Raw genomic sequence first — 17,361 nt, 5'->3', positions numbered from 1 at the left:
CCCATGTTTCCATTTCTTAGAATTCATTTTGATAAATAGTATTTTAGATGTTCAGAGAAGTTAGGTCTTTGGGTTCTTCCCCTAAGAGTATCCTTTAGTCCGTTGGTTTGTATCTAAATATATAGAAACCTGTATAAGTTATCTTGTCCAGTTGTATTTTACATCTAGCTTATACATATGAGAGAGAACGTGCTGTTTGTCTCTCTCCTAACGCTTGCTTTTCGCATTACTGATCTGATAATAGTACACATGTAGAACCATCAGTGGGAAACAAAACAAAACTAAAGCCAACCAAACCAACTCCAGAACCTGATGTTTACCCAGTAGTGCAGATGGAAGTGATACAGAAGGTGAGAGAATTTTCATCCCGGCATTTATAGAAATAAAACAGATATTCAGCACAAACTCTCAGGCAAAAGTTTTAATTGGAAGAAAATAGAAGTTGAAGAAAGGGGACAGTACTGATTGAAGATTCAGGCTGTTTAGAATGTCCTGAGGTCTGGTCATTTTCGTTACTTTGTAAGGATGTTGTTTTTTTAAGAGCTTTCTTTTTCATGATTTAAGAAAATTTCCACTTGTACGATACAGACCAGTGGCCAGTTAGTTCTTGGAGACATCCTGGAGCCAATCTGTACCTGGTGGGTTTCTTCTCTAGTTTCTAGAAAGGGCTGTGAGGACAGGTACATTCCACACAGTGATGATAAGGGAGAAGAGAGAGACTCTTGTCTTGGCAGGCAACAGGTTATAGATTAAGGGTATGAGAACCTGCAGTCTCTTGTCCCTTGAGAGTCCTTATTTCTGTTTGAGTAGATTAGGCTTGGAAGTGAACAAGCACTAGCTGGATAATTTTGGATAAGCTACTTAACATTTTTGAGCTTGGCACAGAGCTTTAGCTTTTACTGATTTTTGAAATGTTCTCTTTAGGGCATGGGCAGCAAGCCCCTGTGTATTATAGGAAGTAGGTGGGCCTTATATCCATTAGGTCATATTTATCCTGTACTTGTGGCTGGCTGCTGATTGTTCTGACTGCTCCTGTGGTGAAACAGCAGGCTGCTCGTGCCATGCATTGGCTTTCTCCAGAAGCAGGCCAATACTTGGGGAGAGGAGGAAAATGCCATGAGAATTACATTTTTGTTTTTGAATTTGATATAAAGGGAATCATGTTCATGAGACTATATTCTCCAGATACAGTTAATATCCTAAGAGTGTTTATTGAGTGTAGAGAACCTTGACCTTGAAGTGTATATAGTGGGGTTTACCATATGTTCACTGTGAACCTAAAGTTCGCCATTTTGTGTATGACCCGATCTTTCCATTTCACAGTGGAAATCAAATGATATGATGTAGAAGCCCTCGATAAATAGTAGGCAGCAGTTTTTATTGCTTTGATATGCTTGTTTTTTGATTATCAGCAGATTTGATTAAACCATCCTCATCACTGTGCCCAAAGCTTGACTTGAAGGTGCTGAATTGTAATTGAAAGCACAGGAGATTTAGATGTAACAGAGGAAGGAGTTTAGAGGTAGACAGAAGTTTATTTGAGGCCTTTGTCATATAATTCTGGTTACTTTTCATTCCTAAGTCATATCTCTGCATGTATACATACATACCTTTCATGTGTAAGTATATCATATATGTATAATTAAGAATGTTTATCATTTATATTAAAAAAGATCACCACTCAGTCAATGGAAGACAACTTTTTTTTGGGGGGGGTCCAGTGGTGGGGCCTGAACTCTGGGCCTGGGTGCTGTCCCTCAGCTCTTCAGCTCAAGGCTAGCACTCTACCATTAGAGCCACAGCGCCACTTCCAGCTTTTTTCTTATGTGGTGCTGAGGAATCAAACCCAGGGCCTCGAGCATGCAAGGCAAGTGCTCTACCACTGAGCCACTTTCCCAGCCCCAAGACAAATAACTTTATTAAAAATTTAGCACAAAAATTAAGAAGTCATTTTATGAAATAAGAAATACTGATATCAGATAAGTATATTAAAAGATACTCAACCTTGGGGCTGGGAAGTTGGCTCAGTGGTAGAGCGCTTGCCTTGCATGCCTGAGGCCCTGGGTTCGATTCAGCACCACATAAGCAAAAAAGAAAAAAGCCGGAAGTGGTGCTGTGGCTCAAGTAGTAGAGAGCTAGCCTTGAGCTGAAGAGCTGAGGGACAGCGCCCAGGCCCAGAGTTCAGGCCCCACGACTGCCCCCCCCCCAAAAAAAAAAAAAAGATGCTCAACCTTGTAGGTGATTAAGGAAAGGCAAATTAAAAGCATGAGATACCACTTACTGCTTACTGGAATGGCCTGAACAGTTCTCATGTTGGTGAGAAAGTAAAATATAAGGTTGTGTAGCTACTTTGACAGTTTCTTATAAAGTTGGAGATAAAGTTAGCAACAGGTCCAGCAATCCCTTGTTCTAGGTATTTACCCAAGAAATAACAATGTGTCCAATACTTTGATTTTACTAAAAGATTCATTGGTGCTTTACTGCAATAATTGTGGAAACAACTCAAATAAAGGTTCCATTGATAAGTGACTAAACAGTCGTTTAGCTGTAAGGTGGAATAATCATTAACAATACAAATGAATGAGCTACTGATAGACTCAGAGCATGGATGAATCTCAAAAGCATCTTGTCAAGAGAAGAGACAAGACAAAAAAGACTATAATTAGTTTGTCTGAGGTTGCTTTAGCAGCAGAGCTGTATACCAGGGGTTTGACTGTAAAGGGACTAGAGGGAACTGTTGGTGTGTGAGGTGTAGGAATCTCCTTATCATGATTGTACTCACTGAATTATGCATTTGAAGTTGGCAAATTTTATTTTATACCTCAACAAAAAGGACCTCAAACAAACTAAGTGTCTGGTAAGTGGTGGGTTAGGAATATGATTATAGAGATGGATGGGTCTTCCATAGTGGAGCTCACAGTCTGTAAACTGACATAGAAAGGCATGGATTGCAGGAATAGGTTCATGCTGGCATCCAGAGCCCTAGAGGGAAGTACTGAACTGCAGAGAAAGTGCTTGATCAGGGAAGGCACGGCAGGGAACCTTGAGTTTAGTCTTCTGGGTGAGCAAGAGTCAGTGTTGGGGAAGAGCATTGTGGGCAAAGGCATGCAAATATGAAGCTTTGTTATGCTTTATACACCACAAGAGCTCAGCTCTGGTGGCTCACACCTGTAATCCTAGCTCCTCCGGAGGCTGAGATCTGAGGATCACAGTTTGAAGCCAGCCCAGGCAGGAAAGTCAGTGAGATTCTTATCTCCAATAGACTACCCAGAAAAAGCCAGAAGTTGTGCTTTGGCTGAAGTGTTAGAGCGCTAGCACTGACCACGAAGAAGCTCAGGGACAGCACCCAGGCCCTGAGTTCAAGTCCCAGGACCAGCAAATAATAAATGAAAAGAATAAACCACAAGAAGCCCAGAGCTTAGGGGTTTATGTGAAATGGCTAAAGTTGAAGCTGGACAAGTTGTCCTCTAAAGAAATGGAATGTTTTTCACGTTGGCTTATCAAACTCAGTTTGCCTGCAAAAGAAATTACTTGAGAGAGACGCTTTCCCTCTTGTGTGAAAGATGAAATGATCCCCACACTCTTTGTCTTCAAACAAACAACAGTAACAACTTAGAATCAACTGCTTCAAACCAAGACTTTAGCTTGGTTTGTGTAAACAGGGCTGTGCTTTAGCTTTTGCAGGTTATGGGGAAGAAAAGTGTTTTACTATTCAACAAAGCCTTTATCATTAACCCACTAGGCCATCTGGTAGAACATGAGTTTGTGTAGATAAGACTTGTGCCATCAAGGAAATATTTCTTTGCTTCAGAGTATAAAATCTTTCTTTTATCAACACACACACACATACACAACCATATTTATGTATCTGTATGCATATATGTATGTATTTTTGGTGCTGGTCCTATGGCTTAAATTTAGGTCCTGGACCTATCCCTGAGTTTTTGTGTTCAAGGCTAACGCTGCCACTTGAGCCACTGCTCCACTTCCAGCTTTCTGGTGGTTAATGGGAGATAAGAGTCCCACGGACTTTCCTTCTCAGGCTAACTTTAAACCACAATCCTCATCTCTCAGCCTCCTGAGTAGCTAGGATTTATAGGCATGAGCCACTGGTGAACACCAGCCTCTTCATTACATTTTGGAAAGGATGAATCCTTCTGAAAATGTGTTCAGTCCATATTTGAAATTCTTGAACATTATTCTTTGATGCAGGGAAATGTGTTCTCTCTCTGTGTGTGTGTGTGTGTGTGTGTGTGTGTGTGTGTGTGTGTGTGTTAGTTACAGATGCATAGAAAAATTTTTATTAATGCATGAGATAGCTGATTTTGAGGACTTGCTCTAAAATCTGATGCTTTCTTGTGTATTACAGGCAATGGAGTTTGAAGGCTGGGCGGATACCCTTTTCCTTTTGCAGTTCACCCTCTCCTGTGTGATGGGGTGAGCCTTTTCTAGGGTTCTCTATCCTGCATATCCTGAATATGTCAGCATAGGATAAATACACCTCCAGATCCTAGTGTTTTTATAGCAGCATTCCTGCTCTCAGGGCTGCTGAACTGATCTCAAGTCCAGTGTAGGATGGTGACAAGGGCCTACTGTGTGTGATATGCACCATTATAATTCGATCTGCGTTGATTGTTTGGCATGTATTGATGCTTCCTTCCCTGTGAGATCACAGGCTCAAAACTTAGGTAACTTATCTGAGTTAGCACAGGTAATGGATGGCAGTGACAATATTTTCACTTGGGGCTGATGTTTCTCTTTCATGTTGTTTTCTTGCCAGAACAGTATGTAGAAGGCAAGAGGCTTTCTGTAAGCAGCTTCTTATCCCCTCCATATTTTCCTCAGCCAGTCGTTTTGGTTTCTGTGTGTGGCTGGACCTGTGCATAGTACCTGGAGGCTACAGAACAGAGTTTTTTTGTTTTTTTTTGTTTTTGGGTCCAGTCGTGGGGCCTGAACTCTGGGCCTGGGCGCTGTGCCTCAGCTCTTCAGCTCAAGGCTAGCGCTCTACCACTTGAGCCACAGCGCCACTTCCGGCTTTTTTTTTCTTTTTGCTTATGTGGTGCTGAGGAATTGAACCCAGGGCCTCATGCATACAAGGCAAGTACTCTACCACTGAGCCACCTTCCCAGCCCTACAGAACAGAGTTGACATGCTGCTTTAGCTCTGGGTCAGTTCTGTGGTCTCCTTGTAAATCTGAGAGGTCCAAATACTGAGGCTTAGCCATTAAATGAACCTGTATCCCATCCAAAAGTAGTTCTCCTGTGCTCTTCTTCCATCCTCAAGAGGCTGTCTTGCTTTGATCCTCTCTCAGAGATCACATTGTCCTCATGGCAGGTACATAGCTGAGCCAGAGTCTATGAGCCCTTGGTTCTCTCTCTCTCTCTCTCTCTCTCTGGCTTATATGAGTGGGTTAGTAGGATGCATGAGCTCTGAAAATAAGTCATAGTTATGAATATTAGCTTTTTGTTCTGGTGAGGATAGCAGAGAGAAATACCTGGTCAGGAAATAGTAGACATGTGTTTCTCTTTAGTGAAACTTAAAAAATTTTTTGAAGTTACAGTGTAAGCAGTGATGAGGTCACAGTCAGTCATGACTAGTGTGTGTTAGCATGACCAGTACTGGGTATTTCTCTTGGCTAGAGATTACTAGAAAGCAGTGGAGCTTGCTTATAACCCATCTTTTTCTTCTCCATCCTAGGTTTATCTTGATGTATGCAACAGTACTCTGCACGCAGTATAATTCTGCTCTTACAACTACAATAGTTGGCTGTATTAAGGTGAGATGAAAAGAAAATGTTTTCTCTTTTTGATACCTGCTGTATTTGAAAATTGTGCCTCTAAAGTAAGAATCTGGCTGTGCTTTCAGGCCTCTGTCTTAATGTCCTTCCATACTGCTTACTGCTTCGACAAACCATGGATATAGTTTTGTAAACAAGAATTCAAAGAGGAATTGTCCCTTCCTCTACTTTTAACATAAGAAATTTTCCCTTTACCATTTTCATCAGTGCTAAATTATCTGTAAGTAGAGACCTGGAGATAAGAGTCTCAGGGACTTTTCCTGCCAAGGCTAGCTTTGAACCCTGATCCTCAGATCTCAGGCTTCTGAGTAGCTAGTGTTACAGGTATGAGCCACCAGCACCCAGCTTCAATGTGACTCTTACCTCCAATTAACCACTAGAAAACTGGAAGTGGAGCTATGGCTAACAGTGGTACAGCACTAGCCTTGAGCAGAAAAGTTCAGGGACAGCTTCCAGGCCTTGAGTTCAAGTCCCTTGACTAAAAAAAAAAAAAAAAAAGTAGAGGAAGGAAGAGATTAGGCCTGTTTCTGACAGGGCAGATAATACTTCAGTATCGATTACTTTAACCCCAAAGAGAGAGAACTGTTCTGTTTGCTGCTTGCTGAACTCTACTGTTCTGTGCAGACAGTATGCCTACCAGAAAGTAATCATGGGAGTTTTCCTATGTCTGAGCCAAACCTTAAATGGCTTACTTTCAAAACCTGTGTCTGGTGTTTCCAGTGATGTCATCTCCCCCAATTCATTTTATTTGAGGAATACTCATTTGTCCTTAGCCTGGAGAGTCAAGTTGAGTTAAATATTGAGCTAACGTATGCTGAATCCTTTTTCATCTGACGGTGATTTTAGGTGGTTTAAGATTACAGAGACTCATAGCTAGCTACTCAGGAGGCTGAAATCTAAGGATGGTGGTTCAAAGCCAGCCTGCACAGGAAGTTCATGAGATACTCTTAACCTCCTATTAAGTGGAGCTGTGGCTCAAGTGGTAGAGTGCTAGCCTTGATCAAAAAAGCTCAGGGACAGCTCCCAGAGTCAGACTTTAAGCCCCAGGACCCACACATCTTTTTAAAAAAAGAAGATTACAGAGCCCACAGCATGTCTGAATTCCAAATGAATAGCATAGTAGATTTGCTTTCTTCCTTGTTTTATTACATATATTAGTTGTTCAAGAGGGGTTTCATTGTAGCCTTTCTGTACATATATCCTGATCAAACTCAGCCCCTCTACCACTCCTTTACTTCCCTTCCTTGTTTTGCTTTCTACAAAAGGCAGGTCACAAAGAGGTGGGTCTCCCTCATTTGGGTAAAAGAGGGCAGATGACCTTATGACTTCTTTTCTTAACCCTGATAGGTCAGCAGTGAGGAGAGGAAGCTTTGTGCAGGAAGTCCTACATACATGTAGGACTAAACCTATTTGATTGAAATTTTTGGTGTACAGTAGTACAGTTCTTTTCTTTTGATGAGTTACCCTCCCAAGGTATCCCAACAACCTCATGAGCTTTACTCAGTCCTAAGGGGTTTGTTTTAATTTATACTTAGAGGGAAGGGAAGAATCTAGGTTGTATGCTTAATTCCCTGTAGCTTTTGCTCCTCACTGATGTCACGTCTCATTGTTAAAGGATGGCTGGTACATTCAGATGGGTGGGAGTCCATGCAGACCTTGCTGGTCACTGTCTCCACAGCCACTAGGAAGTGTTTTTCAGTAGCCTCCAGCCAATAAGCCTTTCAATTTTAAGCAGAAAGGGCTTTAAGCTTCCTCTGTACCTGAGGAGCCAACCCCACAGACCTCTGGAGGGTCAGATCCCTTATTTCTCTTTGGTGTGATAGGAAAGTCATGAACATCTTTAAAGTGGATATTCCTAGGCCCATCCCCATATACACCAAATCACAGTCTGTAAGTAGAGCCTAGAAATCTTCATTTGTAATTCTACATAATGCTTCGAGTGTGAAAATTAGAGTTTTAGTTTAAGTTAGCAGAATGATCGATCACCTGTGTTTCTTGGCAAGTTTTTTTCTTTTCCTGAAGCCAACTTATTTAAGATACCCTAATATGTACCTATAGTTTCTCTAATTTCTGATTTTGAACAGGAAGGTTCAGATTTTCTGTCCCCTCCTGTTCTGAAGTTCTCTGGGCAGTTTATTCACATTAATCTGCCTTATCACTGGCTCTCTGTATTCAGAGAAGAGTTAAGTCCATTCACATAGTTGCCCAGCAAACGTACTGGCCTTCTTTACTATTTCTCTCACATAATAAGAATATTTGATGGGAAACTCAGGGTAACTTGAGTTGTTCTAAAGTGGCCTGCTGTTACCATCCTTAGATCTAGAAGAAACTTAAATGTTTTTGAATGCTTTCTCAAAGCTCATTTTATTACAAAAATAATTTTGAAGGTGGTGTGTGTGTGTGTGTGTGTTTGTTTGTGTGTGTGTATGTGTGCAGTGCTAGGGATGGAGCAAGCAGTCTACCCCTGAGCTCCACACCCAGTCTGGGCTTCTAAGGATAAATTATAGCACCTTATCTTCTGTCCTACTGGATTAATGAGGCGTAATGTAGCAGAGCCTCCAGGTTCTCAGAGAGTGTGTAACAATCTTCATTTTCCGCATAATTCTCAGGTACTTTAGAGTATGAAAATTATAGTCTTAGTTTTAAGTCAGCAGGATAATCACTTTTGTTTCCTGGCAAGTAAACTTCAGAAAGTTGTTTTCTGCTTTCATAGGCTGAAGATAATTAAAAGGAAGCCAAAAATATTTGTGCCGAAGAATGTCAGCAGAAATGTTTTGTTTTGTTTTTTCTTTCTGGGGTTGGGGGGGCTAGAACTCTGGGCCTGGGTGCTGTCTCTCAGCTCTTCGGCTCTTCAACTCAAGGCTAGCGGTACCACTTGAGCCACAGTGCCACTTCCAGTTTTCTGGTGGTTAATTGGAGATAAGAGTCTCATGGACTTTCCTGCCTGGGCTGGCTTTGAACCCTGCTCCTCAGATCTTAGCCTCCTGAGTAGCTAGGATTTCAGGCATGAGCCACTGGTGTCCAGCTGCAGAAATGGTTTTTAGTATTATCCTAATGACTGCCTATGTGTTTTTGAAGGAAAGAGTCTTCTAAAAGCAGTCTTCATGTTGGTAAAGTCCTCACTACTTACTCCCTTTCTTGCTTTTTAGAAGAATAGAAAAAGGTGCTGCACGTAAGCAATCTTGATTCTCTTCTTACTAGTTAGCACTTAGCCCAGTAGGAGGAGAAAAATCATCCATCAGCAGTAGTTCAGGCCAGGGATGTTTGCTGATCACGTCTGTGTTCTTCAGTGTCGGTGAAAGCGTTTGTTTGTGGAGAACGACAGTGGGGAGCAGGTCCGCATGAGGGATTCCTGTTAGTGATGTAACTCATATGACACAACACACAGCTTAGGGTAGGTTTTGTGGTTGTTTTTTTTTTTTTTTTTGGCACCAGTCCTAGGAGCTTGAACTCAAGGCCTGGGCTGACCCCTAAGTTTTTGTCCTCAAGGCAAGTATTTTACCTCTTGAGCCACAGTTCTACTTCCAGCTTTTTGGTAGTTAATTGAAGACAAGAGTTTCATAGAGTTTCCTGCCCAGGCTTGCTTTGAACTCTGATCCTCAGATCTTGGCTTCTTGAGTAGGTAGGATTACAGGCGTGATCCACTAGGCTCTGGCTTGTTGATAAGATTTTGTTGTTATTGTTGGCTTGTTTTGTATTTTAAGGATAGGTATTTGAGTCACAGTATGAATGTATATATATATATATATATATTTACTTATTTATATATATATACACACACACATGGAAAAAACTCACTTAAATCCATGTAACTATATTTATTTTTTTAGAATATATTAATAACTTACATTGGAATGGTCTTTGGTGGAGATTATATTTTCACATGGACAAATTTCATTGGCTTGAATATCAGGTAAGTAAAATATTTCCTTTTCTTTTTCATGTTGTTGTTGTGGTACTGGGGAATTGAACCTCGGGCCTCATATATGCTAGACAAGCACTCTGCCACTAAGCCACATTCCTAGCCCAAAGTAAAATATTTAAATATAACTACATTGACAAGTAGGGTTTAGACACTCAAATAGTGCGACAATATTGTTGGGCTATTAATTTAGTGGCAGATTGATTCAGTTGTTTTAAAAAATATTCTGGAAATTATAAAGCTAAAGTACATGGTTGTATCATCTTTTTAATTTGCAGCAAATTGTATAGCCTGTCTGGCCTTTTATTTCTTCAAATGTAAAAAGGTGATAAAACATCTTCCACCTTCCTTATGAGTCACTATGAAAATTAATAGGTTAATTACTAATTAATATTAGTAGGATAATTTAAATTTGTTTTTGTCCCTTTTGTGCCTTTATTTGACATTGTTGTTATCTATTATCTAGTCTTCTTGAGGAAATACCATTGTTTTGTGTGTGTGTGTGTGATTGTCAGGGGGGTTTGTGTGGCCATGGATGCTGAGCACTGAATACGTGGGAGGAAGGTGGTGTGTTCAGAACTTGTTTGAAGTTGCAGCTAATGTTTTTCTTCTGTGTGATGTGGAGCAGATTTCTTCTCCTGTCTGAGTTTGTTTTCTTATTTCAGGAGGATAAAAAAGAAAACTTTCTCTTTAGAGTTGTTAGAATGAAATACTCTAATACATGTAAATTATCTTTCACTATTTAATATCTAAATACCAGTTTCTTTTATTAATGCATGTGATGCAGAGGTAGGGTATCAGAAGTAATGTAGTGAATATGCTCTGACCTCAAATGTTGCCTGAATTTCATTTATTTCTAAAATCTGAGTTAAAGACTCATTCTGATACAAATATAGACTTGACTCAGAGATGATGTGATTTTTTTTCCTCGTTCAAATAAATAACATGATGGACAATCAGTGAAGTAAGAGTTTCTGTTTGCATGTTTAGGTATCTGCCGCTCAAAAGGCTTTTATAAACTAGAAAGGTTACCTGTTGAGTGGTGGCTCACACCTGTAATCCTAGCTACTCAGAAGCCTGAGGTCTGAGGATTGTTGCTTGAAGCCTGCCTAGGCAGAAAAGTCCCCACAAGACTTATCTCCAATTAACCACTCAGAAACCAGAACTAGAGCTGTGGCTCATAGTGGTAGAGGGCAAACCTTGAACACAAGAACTCAAGGACAGTGCTCAGGCCTTACTAGCTAACTATAGCTAGTAAATTAATTCAATAAAATTTCGTGTCGAAAACCAGTTGCATTTTTTCTTTCTTTTTTTTTTCTTGCTAGTACTGGGGTTTGAACTCAGGGCCTGTACTACTCTTGCTTAGCTTTCTTTGTTCAAGGCTGGCACTTTACCTCTTGATCTATACCTCTGCTTCCAGCTTTTTGGTGGTTAATTGGTGATAAGAGTCTCACAGACTTTCCTGCCTGGGCTGGCTTCAAATTGTGATCCTCAGATCTCAGCCTCCTGAGAAAGGAGGATTACGAGTGTGAGTCACTGGTATCCAGCTACATTTTTATATTCTAACTATCTAAAAAAGAAATGAAGAAAGCAATCCCATTTATACTAAGGTCAACAAAAATAAAAGACTAGGAATAAATTTGAACAAGGAGGTGAATGTCTTGCATCCTAAAAAAGAAAGGAATTGAAGGACACCCAAATACATGGGAAGTTACCTCACAATCATGAGTTTAAGACAAATAGTCAAAATGAGTATATTTGGACAATAAATTAGTATTCAGCCTAAAAGAGAAAAATGAATCCCATCTTGTGCAACCACATGGATAGACCTGGAGGACATACAGTGAAAGATATTCAGGGGACAAGGAAAGCGTAATCTTCTGTTTGGGGAATCTGAAATAGTCACATTCATAAAAGCAAAAAATAGAATGATATTGGAGGAGAAATAAGGAGACCCATTACAAATTGAATGAACTAGGAATTGAAATGAGGAGAGGCCACAAAGTTAATTATCCAGGATGAGTAAAGTACTAGACATGTGCTGTACAGCTCAGTATCTGAGGTTAATAATACAAAGTGGGGCACTTTAAATTTTGTTACGAAAGAAGAGTACATGTTATATATTCTTTTGGGCAGTTACTGGAATTTGAACTCAGGATCTTGTACTTGGTAGACAGGTGCGCTATCATATGAGCCATGCCTCATGTTAACTATTTTCAACCACAAAAAGGAAAAAGCAAAGAGACACAGAAAATTTTGGACGTTATAGAAATGTGTATCACCTTGATTTTGGTTATAGTATCATAGGTGTGTGCATTTCCAAGTTGTATACAATAAATTGTATTCAATAAATATATGTAGGTTTTGTTGTTGTTGTTGTTTTTGTCAGTCGTGGGGCCTGAACTCTGGGTCTGGGCACTGTCCCTCAACTCTTCAGCTCAAGGCTAGTGTTCTACCGCTTGAGCCACAGAGCCACTTCTAGGTTTTTCTGCTTATGTGGTGCTGAGGACTTAAACACAGGGCCTCATGCGTGCTAGGCAAGCACTCTACCACTGAGCCACCTTCCCAGCCCCTATATGTAGGTTTTTGAATGTTAGTCATACCTCAATAGAACAATGATTCAGAAAAAACTTTGTAGATGCCTAAAAATGTTGGAATGTTATAATCTGTGGCATCCTAACATGTAGCAAATCAACCTGAAAATTCTTCCTCAGGGATTTTGTGTCAAGTTGCTCTGGTTAATTATATAGTTCCAAGTTAAAGTACTTCAAATACAATGGACCTTCGCTATCCATCAGTATCTGGTTCCAAAAGACTGCAATTAATAAAAAGCCAATAACACTCAGGCTACACAAGAGTTCAGCCCTGGACATGAGATGCTTGATTAATTTTTCTCATAATGCCACCTATTTAAAAACATGCTAAAGACATGCCACCTTTCAAAAAGTCTAAAATGTTCAGGTTATCACCATGGGACTGTAAATGTGTGCCACCATGCCTGGTTTGTTGGTTGGGATCAGGGTTTGCCAATTTTTTTTGCCCATGCTGGCTTTAAGCTGTGATCCCTCCTGACCTCTGCCTCCCAAGTAACTGGAATTACAGGAGTGAGCCACTGTACCCAAGCCCAATTTCAATTTTATATGCAAAAACAAAATTTGTTCTAATTCCATCTTATTGCAAGGCTGAAGAGAATAGTAATATGCATTAGTCAGTCAGTTAGTATTCAAATTATTTGCAGAGTCGTGATGCCAATCTAGTTATGCTGACACCTATTCAAATATTATGTGTCTGTTAGCTTTTAATAAGGAAATTTCTTTTCTATTTTTCTCTTTAAAATGAAAGATATGACTTTGTCATTTATATTTCCTTTGGTTTTCTTCTAGCTGGCAAACAACCAGAGGTTGTGAACATTATTATCTTTTTAAATGAAAAAAAAAAACAAACACACCAATTTACAGGAGCACTTAACTAGATTTCACATTGCTTGGAAATGATGTTAGATAATTATCTTGACAAACTGTGCTTTGGAAGAAATCACTATAGAACTATATTCTTTTTCTTGTTGTCAGTACTGGAATTTGAGCTCAGGGACCCTACTTGCTAGGCATACCCCAAGACCTTGGTTGTTTTTGAGCTAGAATCTTGCTTTGATCATGTAGTCTTAAACTACAATCTCCCTATTTCTGCTTGCCACAGTAAGCAGCTGGGCTGATAAGTATTTGCTTGTTGAGATTCTAGTCTTGAGAACTTTTTTCCTTGAATGGTCTTGAACCAAGATCTTCCTGGTCTTAGTCTCTGAAGTAGGTAAGATTACAAGCTTGCCCCCACTGGTACCTGGCTTTTAGAACTATATTGCTAAAGGAAGCTGTGGTTAACTGGAGATATCCAGCTCCCCCACCCCCTGCCTAGTTTCTTTGCTGTTGTAAGCAAGTTTGAAAAACCTTTTCAATATGATTCAAGTTCAGGAAGGAGGAGGAGGCACGCATAATGGCTTTTCAGGCTCCATCCAACTTGATGGAAGGAAGGCCGCTGGCTGTTTCATTGGGTCTTTATTGAAAGCTTGCTTCTAACTCCCCTGAAGAAAATTCTTTTCAGGTAGCAAATTCCTCAGTGTTCAGGCAAGCCAAGAAAAGCAACAGAATAAAGACTGCTTGCTTCTGTACGTCCCTCTGTAGTCTGCCTGTGCCTTAGGCCTGAAGGGTGTTGCCTTTCTAGAGAAGGACGCCATCAGGCTCACAGCTGCCCAAGCCAGATCCCTACCCTCTCTAGAGCTCATCTTTTTTTAGTATTAAAAAATTAATCAGTATGCAGAGCTATGGGCTTTGACAAATACACAGAGTCTCGTAACCATCACTACCACCACAACTGATATATAAAACAGTCCTACATTTTCTCGTGTCCGTTCACACAGCCTTTCCTACTGCCCCGCTTCTCAGAATAACTTTCACAATGTCATGTCATGACACATTTTGCTTTCAGGTCCCGCTCTTTCACTCAGCATACTGCATTTCAGTTCTCAGCTGTTTTCTTGCCTATGTCACTAGTTCATTCAGTTTTATTGCTAATTCCAATGTATTGACCACACATATCACAGTTTGTTCTTTCATTGTTTTGGGTCATTTGGATAATTTTTTTTTGCTATTTTCATGTCAGCTACTGTAAGTAAAATGCTTAGAAATTTGTGTGGAAAAGAAGTTTTCATTCCATGGGTGTTATTAAATGCCTAGGAAGGGAATTCCTACGCTGTATGGACAATTTCATATGAAATTGTCATCTCAATTTAGAGTGGCCTAACTCTTGTATATCCATCCACATATATGAAGGAGCATTCTAGTATATGGTAATGTCTAGTTATCTTCATTTCCTGAGGTTTGTTTGTTAAAATTACAAAGATAGATAATGATATCTCATTTATTTCATGTCCCCCAAGCTTAACTTTCTATGTCATGTGAAGTAGGGGTGAGAACTACAGTCTTCCAGCTCCCAGCCTCTTTAGTAGCTTGGATTTCAAGCATGGGCCTTCAGTGCCTGGCTAAAGCATATTCTTGTTAAGGGTTGGAATCTTTTTTCTTTTCTTTTTTTTGTTGCTATTTCCCTAATAATAAATGAGGTTCGGCATCTTCTCATGTGCATATTTGCTCTATTCCTTAATCAAATGACTGTTCAGAATAGCTTGTAGTTTTGAACCGGTTGTAGCTATTTCCTTAGTTATGCATCATTTCATGACAGAAGAGAACTGAAGTGTTGGGAGAAGTGTGTGTTGTGTTGTAGAGTCTGCCCCTAGCTATTAGTGTATTTACATGACCTTTGTTTCTCATCTTTAGACTGGGGCTGCTTCAGCCCCTTGGGTGTTCTCCATCCAAGATGGCTTATGGAAATATGGTGGTCAGTAGGGCTGAGGTTGCTTGGTGGAGCTTTCCCAGGTGTGGCAGACACTAAAGTGTGTATTTTCTCTGATTGTGTTTATGGTTTTAAAGAGGTAGAAAGAAAAAAAGGAGGAGTCCAATGAGCAGATGATGAATGTGCTTAGTGTTGAGTACTAAAGATGTCAAAAAAGCAAAAACAATGGACTGTCCTTAAAATAGTGAGAAAACTCTCTCTTCCGAAACACTAGTTCCAAGTGGTAAGAATGGGTAGTAACAATGCAGTGCATCCTTTTACAAACCTAGATATGTACCTGAGACCTTAACCAGAAATTTGGTCTTAAAAAGAGCATTCATTGATTGACTCATGTCAATTAATAAAACATTCTTTCCTTTGTGTGTGTGTCCTGGTTTCAGAGCTTGAACTCAGCATCTCATGCTTCTATTCCACTTTCTTCCTCACAGCAGATACTCTGCCACTTGAGTCACACCTCCAGCCTAGCTTTTTGCTGATAAGTTGGAGGTGGATCTTTCTAACTGGTCTGGCTTTGAGCTACTGTCTTCCAGCTCTCAGCCTCCTCAGTAGCTAGGGTTTATAGGCATGAGCCCCAGTGTCTGGCTAAAACATATTCTTGTTAAGGATTGGAATCTTGGTGTTTTTTTTTTTTCTCCTAAATTTACTCCTGGGAGAACTCCAAAGACTCCTAGGCAGATGGAATGGTTCATATTCTGGCCAAAATGTTTGACTCAACACTTCTATTTTTAAAGTATGTGCAAAGACCAGCCCTTATTTTAGTATGGCAATCACATAAACAGGTATCTGGGAAGGCAGCAGTGAGAGGTAATGTTGGTGGAGTCCTAGGATGTGAAAACAACCTCCTTTATGATGTCATTTCAGAAAATAAGGAAAGAGGGATGCAGAATAAATTCCCCCAGGTCCCAAAGCTACTGTCGTCAGAAGCAGAGTTAAGATTCTAGCCCTGATCAGACCTGAGTCCTCTTGCTGAGTATTCTGCTCTGAAAGGGGACATGAGATTAAAGATGAAGATGGCTCTGCTCCGTTTTGCAAGGTTCTCAAGTCTCCTTCTCACCTCCCTCCTCATGACTGGTTTGTCTTTATCTCCTGTCTTCAACTTGTGGTTAGACCCATTTGGTACATATTTTAGAGTGACTGCTCAGTGCATGGCAAAACCATAGGGGAATTTTATCTTCAGGAGTTCATAATCTAGCCAGAAAGATTCCTTTATCAGTGCATAAGTAGGTATCTATGACATTCTTTCAGTAGTAGGGAATAGAGTCCCTGTACAAACTAACCAAAATCCTTGTCCTGGTAGAGTTGTAGGGGAAAAAAATAGAGATAAAAATGAGTGAAATATTTGTTCTGTTAGTTTGAGATATATAGTAAAGGAAGTAAATAAGCTAAGTATGTTAACACATGCCTGTAATCCCAGCCATTGGGAGACAGGCAAGAGGATCTAAGTGGCCAACCAGGGCTATAGAGAGAGACCCTGTCTCAAAAACAACAACAACATGGATGAGAAATAAAACATAGTAGGGAAAATTATGGTGGCAAGGAGGGCCACTTACTTAGAAGGGTACAGTTTATATAGAGATGGTGGATGTAGAGATGTGGAGATTAGATGTAGACGAATGTAGAGATTACATTTATGGTAACATTAGGCACTTAATGTGGCATGAACAGCACTTCTTATGACTAAACATTCTTTCTAGCTGTGCTAGAAATAAATGGTACCAAGACTATGAAGAAGGAAACCTGATCAGGTGGTAGGATTTGGAGAGGAGGAAAGAGAGGGTGGCTATATCCACTGTTAAATTATGTCTGAACCAAAACCTGGAGCTGGAATTACAGGCGATGGATGGGACTCAGGAAGATGGGCAGTGTGCAACCTGTGATCCCTTCTAAGGGTGGCTCCATCATCTTTCTTTCCAGGCCAGGGCTGAGGCTCTCTGGGGTCACAAAGCAAAGTCCACAGCCTGGTTCTGTGTCCCATCCTGTGTCACGTATCCCCTGTTTAGAGACAGAAGGAGGCTGGGAAAGGCTCCTGGCAGTGACTGTGGGAGTTCAGGCGGGGTCCCTGTCACTGTGAAAAGACGACTAGAAACCCAGTGTTAATTATTGGCTGGGATGAAGCATGTTAAGAAGAATCAGATTCTTGGTTCATAGGTTTGAATGTGGATGGGCATGATTTTATTTATAGAAGGCAGTCACCTGCCTAGATACACGTTGGTGGTGAGAGGAGATGGAGACAGCCTGGACT

The 17,361-nt window shown here is 40.3% G+C and overlaps 2 protein-coding genes across 2 annotated transcripts in view; one reads left to right on the top strand and one right to left on the bottom strand.

Annotated features, from left to right (window-relative positions):
• Slc35d1 (solute carrier family 35 (UDP-GlcA/UDP-GalNAc transporter), member D1) overlaps positions 1 to 17,361 on the top strand; it is a 41,534-nt gene that overhangs the window by 20,111 nt on the left and 4,062 nt on the right. Inside the window, exons 8-10 of the mRNA XM_013020586.1 lie at positions 4,370 to 4,437; positions 5,698 to 5,776; positions 9,628 to 9,710. Of these exons, the coding sequence (XP_012876040.1) occupies positions 4,370 to 4,437; positions 5,698 to 5,776; positions 9,628 to 9,710 (230 nt within the window). The remainder of the gene's footprint in view (positions 1 to 4,369; positions 4,438 to 5,697; positions 5,777 to 9,627; positions 9,711 to 17,361) is intronic.
• Mier1 (mesoderm induction early response 1, transcriptional regulator) overlaps positions 5,380 to 17,361 on the bottom strand; it is an 80,967-nt gene continuing 68,985 nt past the window's right edge. The window contains exon 15 of the mRNA XM_013020581.1: positions 5,380 to 5,429. Coding sequence (XP_012876035.1) covers positions 5,411 to 5,429 — 19 coding nt within the window. The 3' untranslated portion in view covers positions 5,380 to 5,410. The remainder of the gene's footprint in view (positions 5,430 to 17,361) is intronic.

This window comes from Dipodomys ordii, unplaced genomic scaffold (assembly GCF_000151885.1).
Source record: "Dipodomys ordii isolate 6190 unplaced genomic scaffold, Dord_2.0 Scaffold51, whole genome shotgun sequence".
NCBI lineage: Eukaryota > Metazoa > Chordata > Mammalia > Rodentia > Heteromyidae > Dipodomys > Dipodomys ordii.
This window is presented reverse-complemented; position numbering and strand designations above follow the sequence as displayed.